The sequence below is a fragment of the Monopterus albus genome, unplaced genomic scaffold, assembly GCF_001952655.1.
Source record: "Monopterus albus unplaced genomic scaffold, M_albus_1.0 scaffold389.1, whole genome shotgun sequence".
Taxonomy (NCBI): Eukaryota; Metazoa; Chordata; class Actinopteri; order Synbranchiformes; family Synbranchidae; genus Monopterus; species Monopterus albus.
The window spans coordinates 241,151-249,583 of NW_018128269.1; the positions used below are offsets into that span (position 1 = coordinate 241,151).

At 40.6% G+C, this 8,433-nt stretch overlaps 1 protein-coding gene across 2 annotated transcripts in view; it reads right to left on the minus strand.

Annotated features, from left to right (window-relative positions):
- Positions 1–76: 76 nt before the first annotated feature.
- LOC109951451 (thyroid hormone receptor alpha) overlaps positions 77–8,433 on the minus strand; it is a 64,513-nt gene continuing 56,156 nt past the window's right edge. The window contains exons 7-11 of one of the 2 annotated variants that reach the window (XM_020585965.1): positions 6,745–6,950; positions 3,980–4,126; positions 1,635–1,893; positions 1,059–1,242; positions 77–162 (exon numbers count right to left, since the gene is read on the minus strand). In XM_020585965.1, coding sequence (XP_020441621.1) covers positions 1,208–1,242; positions 1,635–1,893; positions 3,980–4,126; positions 6,745–6,950 — 647 coding nt within the window. In that variant the 3' untranslated portion in view covers positions 77–162; positions 1,059–1,207. Of the gene's footprint in view, positions 163–1,058; positions 1,243–1,634; positions 1,894–3,979; positions 4,127–6,744; positions 6,951–8,433 lie in introns of those variants that run through there. The other variant, XM_020585966.1, reaches the window with a different exon arrangement.

The window sequence follows — 8,433 nt, forward strand, 5'->3', positions numbered from 1 at the left end:
CGTGGCAGGCCCCGATCATGCGCCGGTCCGTCACCTTCATCAGGAGCTTGGGCCAAAAGTGGGGAATGTTGTGCTTGCGGTAATTGATGTAGTGCTCGAACGCCAGCAGGTAGGCTTCCTGGCACTGCTCGACCTTCTCCACACTGGTCAGCCCAGAACGGTCTGAGGTGACAGAGAGGAGAGAACAATGACATTTTCATCTCTTTTTGAAAGAGTGACGAGGTGACTAAAAAAACAAGACAATATGTTCTGAAGAGTTGGCTTGTATGGAGTGAAATAATCTACAATAAAAAGGGAATGGTAGTGGATCTAGATGTATTTAGCTGATACCAATCCATTTAGAGATAAAATATGCCAGGACTGGGCACAGGTCTGATCCAGACACTGCGGTGCAGATTTGAACATGCCCAGTAAAGGTCTTAGTGGAAGCTGAAATGGACTTAGAAACCTCTCCAAACTTGTGTTATGAGTTCACTTGAATTCATATGGTCAGGGGACACTGATCATGAGCCACAGCAATAGAATGGGACCCTAGCCAGCCCTGAATAAACCAAACATAATTTGGCCCAGTTCAACTAAAATCAGTTTTTCAGATTATGTCTATTCATCTGCTGCCTATTACTACTTGTGTTCTGGATGTAAGATAGAGAGACAACAAATGCAGGCAATATTTTACATCAAACTGATTGACTGGATACTCTGTGCTATCAAACTGTCTGGACTGTTCAACTATGAGATTAGTACTCTCTACCACAATGTCAAAGTGATAGTCAATCCTCTGGATTTAATCAACTGAACTCCAAGACAGGATATACTAGGGGTATAACAGTCTTCCAAATCCATGGTTTGTTTCTTTTTTTTGTGAAAGAAACTGAAAAAATAATTCTAGTTCTTATTAAATCACTAATAATTTGGAACACCAAAGCGGAGAATACTAGACACAAATTCTTACTAGAAAAACTATGTGGTGATTTACGTGTTATATTGTAGTAGTAATTGTGAAAGGAAAAATAAGTTTTGTTAAATTAGCAATGTAATGAGAACTTAACAGGCTGCACCTGCAGTGGAGGCAGCAGTCTGGGGTTTGGGGCAGGCAGGGTGGGGTGGCAGGGTGTTGGGGGTCCAGGTTCCATCTTCTGGTATCACGGTTTTTTCAGTTTTTATATTGTATCCCAGTTTTTGGTCACAGTTCAGGAATGTTACACCCCTAAAATATACCATGGTAGTTTATCCCATGACTGGCTGGAAACAATCCAAACAGTAATATTTTTAACTGTAGTAATTATTAACAAATAATTAGAAAATAACTTTAAATTGTAAAAGCTAATTCCCTCCCAACCTTAAAAGTAGAATAAAATAAAAACATTTTTTTTTTTTTTTTTTGCTCAGACCACCTTGGCCACAGATTCTGATTCTGAAGCTCGAGATAAACTCTGCTGTAAAGAAGTGACATGAGAAAAACAAAATACTGAAATTAAAACTGGAACTATTACATATGGTGTAACACCAAAAGCTAGCAATAGGATTAGTAAAACAAATATTTATAAGTTAAGGTCTATTTAAGCTGAAAGATCATATTTTTTCCATCAAAAGTCTTTACATGCAGCATCCTGATGACATTGAGTCTTCCTCACCTGAGCTCATGAGCAGCACAGCCTGCATCAGCGCTACCTCCGAGTCATCCAGATTAAACTGAGCCAGGCTCTTGCCCAAATCAAAGATGGCATCCGACACCACGCCCAACCCTCCGTTCTTCAGCTGCTCACGTTTCACCGCCATCTCGCCATTTAGCGTCAGCGTCTCACTGTCCGGGTCGTAGCGTACGGCAGCGCGCAGCGACATGATCTCCATGCAGCATCCCTTCAGCAAGATGATCTGGTCTTCACAAGGCAGCTGGGAAACAGCACAGCAACATATCATGAAATATTATCAAAGGAAATTACATGAGCATACAAAGAATTTCAATTCAATGTATTTGTACAGAACCAAATCACAACAAAAAAAATTATCTCAACTCACTTTACACAGTAGGGGCTATACCTCACAGTATTACAGAGAAAAACCCAACAAATTCCCATTAAGCAAGCACTTGGCAACAGTGAGGTGAGTGAATTGCGGAGAGAGAAAAGAAAAAGCAAAACAAACAAACACATTTGAATTTAAAAGTCACCACTATTTGAGAAGTTATTGTCTATTTTCATGATAAATGCAAAGCAGGTTATGGCTCACTGTAATTAAAAAATGAAGGAGTGAAATAATTAGATTATTATTATTATGTTTTTAAGTATGTTTAATGTGAAAGGGTTTGCTTATAGTAATCAACCTGTATTTAGTCACCAGCTGGCGAACATAGTGGAGCTGGTGGAGATCAAAACAAAGCTGAAAGGAGAGCTTGTTGTTCTGCCCCCAAAGTGACCAGAGAATGATAATATTAAAAATTAGAATATTAATAATAAGACTGTTTTGATTACTTTATTTGTGTTGATTGACTGTTGCGTCAATTGGTGAAATATGCAAACATCACATCAGTCCTCAGCAAGAGGTGACTCTACTTTTGAAATGTCCATTCGGATGATATATCGTAGCTCGCATTCAATCCCCAACGCAATTAGTTTGGAGTGCGGAGAAAGCGCTTTCATTTTCACTCCAAAACAAATGTAACCGGGCTGCTCCTACAATATGTGATGATGGCAGTCAGTTAGGTGCAACGCAAGTGAGGCACACATATTGTTTGTGCATAGAGCAGAGGAATACCAGTGAGTGGCGAGTCATCACATCATCCAGGGACACAGAATAGACCGAGGATCTGGAGAGACTGCGCAAGGCATCAACAATTATTTGGTGTAAACAGCTGGCAAATAAAATAACAAAGGCTGCAGACAAAAGAAGTCAGTTAACTGTGCTTATGAAGCTCAAGTGCAGGTAAAAAACTCAAACAGAAGCTGTGTCCAGAATCTTTTTTTCCTATTTATTGCACTATATTGCCCAATGTGTATGTGCAGCATCTATGTACTGTACATACAGATTGGATTTGTTTGGGGGAGGTTGCAAATGAACTAAACCAAACTCAACTCAACTCTAATTAAAGATCCATATTTATCCAATTGCAACAGAGTTCAGCAAATTGAAATTCCTTTTTTTTTCATATTTTCTATGCCAAGCTTTGGACCCCATCTGGTCCAAACTCATGTATTGTTGTTTCATTTAACCAAAGAATGTGTTGCTATTATTCATTTCATGTTCTTTGAAAAGGCCATTCTTGTGTTTGCGCCATTTTGTGAATAATGGTTTTCTTCCTCACTGTACATACAGTAATTCTGAGATAAAGGACTCAGGCTAAAGTTAACAGGCCCCAGCTCATGATCTATGTAGAGGACATGTAGATCAAGAAACAGTGTAATGTATCGCTAATGCTAGTGTTGTAATTATAATTGGAAAAATGTACTGTAAAGACTTAGACAGGCAGGACACAGCCTTATTTTATTTACTTGTCTACTCGTTGCTTTATGGCAGAGTATTGTACATACACACTGAAAGCCACTGTACCAGAGTCAAATTACTCATGTGTCCAACACACCTGGCCAATAAAGCTGCTGCTGATTTTGATTTAATTTACTACAATACTGACAATCGGGATGACATGACAACTTTCCTTTAAGGGGGTGCTGTGGTCTACAAAAGTGTGGGAGCCACTGCCTTTGACCCTCAAATCAAATAAGGATCCCCCCAAACACCCTTTAATGGGGGAAAAAGAAACAAACCCCAGGAAGAGCAAGAGAGGAGGGATCCCTCTTCCAGGACAGACAGACATGTGATAGATGTTGTTTGTACTGAATAAAGTGCTAGCTTTAGGACTGAGTGCCTACAGAAGCAGCCCATGCCAAACAGTTAAGCACTACTAATACTGAGAGGTTAATAAAAGGCTGAGTGTTTAGACACACACACACACACACACACACACACCACCCAGTGAACTTACCTCTGAGAACATGGGCAATTTCTTGGCAAAGTCGACAACACGAGTTATGGCAGGTGTCATAATCTTAGTGAACTCACTGAAGGCTTCCAGGTCCACCTTATCACCGCCGAACGTGGGAACTATTGGACCATGGCCAATATCATCGGGCTAGAAACAAAAGGTCACACTGGTAATGAAACCTTTCACTGATTATAGGTGAGAAGGAAATGCTGATATTTGAGTGAGTTTGATAAATAAAGACCATGAGCTCTGATGAAAAGCACAGATGGCTCATATGTTGGCTTTTATTCTCTATGTTTTTCTTCTTCTTTCTTTTTAACAGTACATTCCTTACTTTTTAAAAAATTGGCCATAATTGAGAGCTATAACAGACAGAAAACAGCTTTAGTGCTAGGCACTGACAGAGAGGCTAGGTTAATCACTAGAGGGAACACTGGGGGTCATCGCAGGATATTAGGATGAAGGACAATAAGCCTCATGAAAGATACAAACCACGGTAAAATGCTTCTGTAGCAGCACACAGTATCTGCACTTTCTTTCAAATATGGAATCTTCTCTTTTCTCATGGGCTTCTTTATCTTCTTTGTTCACCTTGAACCAGTTGCTCCCACCTCAGCAATTTTTCAGGAGACCTTCAAAATCTGTATTTGACTATAAACCTGATGGTTGCCTGGTAACTGTCATCTAACCTTTGTCTCAAAGTACCCACTGGCGGTGTGTTAGCATGTGGCTCCGATCACATGGAAAGGCAGCGATTGAGCCGAAACGGAGAGCTGTCAGAACAGTTCCTTTCGAAAATGAAAAGAAGTCACTTTCCTCTGACCTGATTCTTGAAGCAGAACCTCCTTCAACATGCAGTACTGTGGGTTGAACTTCTTGAAATAACGAGTGTGGATACTGCAAAGCACTAATTTGCAAATACTAATTTATAAGTATTTAATATAATCAGAATGACAAACTCATCAAGTTGCGATGAAGACTTACAGGCTGAAATCCCAAAGAGTAGTTAGATTTAGATGGCCTTTAATAAAAGTATTACATAATTAATTAATTATCTTTGTTAAGTGTATATGCTTTGATTAAAACTATAATTGGTAACATTTGAAAATCAAGCTAGCGCTAGCATGAGCCTCTGGAGTCAATCTCTGCCAAGCTCTGCCCACTTTACTCTGCCTCACTCCACCAATCCCATCGCGAACACGAAATCACTCACACAATGTCCCAGTCTGAAAAAAATTCACCAAGTTAGCGGACAACATGCATCTGGTGAGCATTAAAATAATATAATTCACCGAGCTCACTAAACACTCAGCCTTGTTTTTTTTGTCACAAAAAACAAGAAACAACACTTCACCACTCTATCACAGAGGACACATGCTGTTCAAAAACATGTCTCAAATGGAATAAAACATACTGTCAAATGTAGCCACATCAATATAGTAACTGAAGAGAGTGGCTCACAGCAGGGTCATATCACCTAATTATGAGCTGCAGCAGGCCCCAAACCGGGCTGATGAGAGCTAGACTCCCAGGGAAAAATCACCAAATTAGTGGAGACTATAACACATTTAGCTGGTGGGCATTAAAATTATGTAATTCACAGTCACAAATTGATTTGACAACTGCAGCAGACTGATCAGTGGCTTATGTATGAATTTGCCTGGATGTAACTGTCTGATTATTGTAACTGAAAGTAGCAACACAGTGACATCCTTAGCTTAGCCAGCTGCTGTTACAGTCACACTTGAGTGCAAATAACATGTTCTGGGATGATTTAGCTACAAGCACAAAGGGGAATGGTTTAAATCTTTATCGTCCATCTATAAATAATACATTTACAGCATACCAGTCAAGCAGACAGATTGCCAAATCAGCGTCCGTTTGTAAGTCCCTCTTTTCTGTCAGCTCTCTCAATCTGCCGAAAGCCGTGCTGATATAACTTTATGATCTAAACCCAATTTTGCTAGTTTCTTTCCTTCCTTTTTTTCAAAACTCTAATTTCTTGACCTTCTTTGTCATGCAGCTGTCCCAGCTAATACTGGAATCAGTAGCTTGACAACCTGCAGTCAACCACATCAACGTCAATAAAGCAGAAGCGCATTCACGTTAATTATCCATGTCAATGCTTTACTGTAGTTTCTTGTGTGTAAGTGCAGGTATATAAATATACACATTACAGTATAGCAGACCAAACTGGAACAATCATGTACAGCATGGGTTTTCAAAGTATAACACTGTGGGCCCTCCACAAACAAAATCCTCATGCAAAATGAAACAACTGAGTTTCACTGAGGGCTACTGTTTGAATCCCCTTTTTCATCATGCTTGTATGTTCACATCTGACTGAGTTCTGACTTTGAGAAGCAGAGTGATTTTTGACACAAATAACGGTAACCCAATGAACCAAGGGTGCTAAGAAGTTTTATAGCATCTCAAGTGTCTCCATGGGCTGCGGGTGTCAGAGCAACTGCTGCTGCCCGTTGTTTTAGGAACACCGGCGTGCACCTGACAATTTAACCTGATGCAGTATCATTGCCTCACACCTCTGCAGAGGCGTGCACCAAAAATCATTCAAATCTACAGAAAGCTAGTTAGAATGGAAATGTTCATCTGGACCACTTTCTACAACAAATTAATGTGAGTTAGGAGTTTTTCATAATGAAAAATCACCCATAAACTGAACAGCTCTGCTCCTTATCCCCGTCTTTCTTATATAAACATTCTTATTCATTACTAAGCAACAGTGCTCATAACTACACACTTACCAGGAACTTGCGCTTTTGTTTCCAGCTGGAGCCCTGGGCGTTGGTGTGTCGGTGGGCCTCTGTCGCCATCCTGATCAGCTCCCACTCTGTGGTGTTTGGCTCCGGCCTGGTCTGCAGCATCCTCACCATTTCCTCTTTTTTCCTCCTCTCTCGATTCTCCTCAATCAGACGCCGCTTGGCCACGCGCTTGGTGTCGTCCAGCACCACTAAAAGGCGAGGCGAGGGAATACAACATGTAGCCAAGTTAAGTCAAGTCAAAGTCAAAGTGTTTATTTGTCATATGCACAGTTAGGAAACACGTTTCCCTGTACGATGAAATTCTTGCTTTGCCGTCCACATGAATGCCACAAAATACAAATGAAATATAAAGTAGATAAATAAGTAACACAAAATCTAAGACACTTTAAGCAGCAAATGCAGCAATATAATAAAAATATATAAGAATAGAGATTGTATGCTGCATGGGAGCAGCATGTGCAGCAGTCAACAGTAAATGTGCAATTATTCATGTGCAAACTGAGAATGTAAACAGTACAGGTCGACAGTAGATGACATATTCCTGGTAATAAACTCCTCAGCTGTTTAGGAGTCTGATGGCAGAGGGAAAGAAAGAGTTTTTCAGTCTAGTGGTCCTGCTGCCATACCAGACAGTGATGCAGCTGGTCAAGATGCTCTCAATGATGTAGCTGTGGAAGTTGCAAAGGATCCTAGGCAACATGCCAAACCTCCTCAGCCTCCTCTGGAAGTACAGCTGCCGTTGGGCCTTCTTGACCAGCGGTGTGCTGTTATATGTCCAACTGAGGTCCTCACTGATGTGGACGCCCAGGTATTTGAAGCTGCTCACCCTCTCCACTTCGAGCCCCCGGATGAACAGTGGCCGATGAGATCTCCTCTCCTTCCTCATGTCCACTATCATCTCCTTCATCTTGTCTGTGTTGAGGCTGAGATTACTGTCCTTGCACCGTGACTTAATACAAGTTAATACAAATACTCTAAAGTAGAGGTGATCAGATCTTCAGAAACAATCACTTTCTTATTGGATTTGATTCTTATTTATTGGTTTATCTGTCTATGTCTTTCTGTGTTGAGTTTAACTGCCCTTTTTTAGTTTTGATTTTGTATCTGTCCTGAAGCTAGAATAAATGTTTGAGTTTGTTATTGTGTTCACATAGTTCTCCTGCTATCTAGCTGCTCTGTAAGGCTGTACTTAGCTGCTAGCTACAGTAAATCTACAGTAAACATCAGCATGCTCACAGTGACAATGCTAACATGCTGACAGCAATGCAAGGGACATACTGTTTACCATGTTCACCATCACCAGATTAACCAGCTAGCATGCTAACATTACGTAGCTAGCAGTTATTACAATATTTTTTTGATGATGGCAGTGAGCGCTGTTTCATATTTTATGGTGGAAGGCATAATGAAAATTTAGAACTGTGGATAAAGCCAATGGAAGTGGTTGTCTCCAGGGATAAAGCCTCAGGAGTCATTTTTGTCTTCATGTAGAATGCAGGGGTAAAGTGGAGGAGCAGCTTCAAACACTTCCAGCTGACACATCTCCATACCCTCCACATGTGATCGAACTGCACAGCAGAGCCTTACTAGAGCTGTAATTAGGCCTGAAAAGTTAGGCCCGACAGAATTCGGCCCGAGCCCGACAAGTACATTTTTGATTGACAGCCCGAA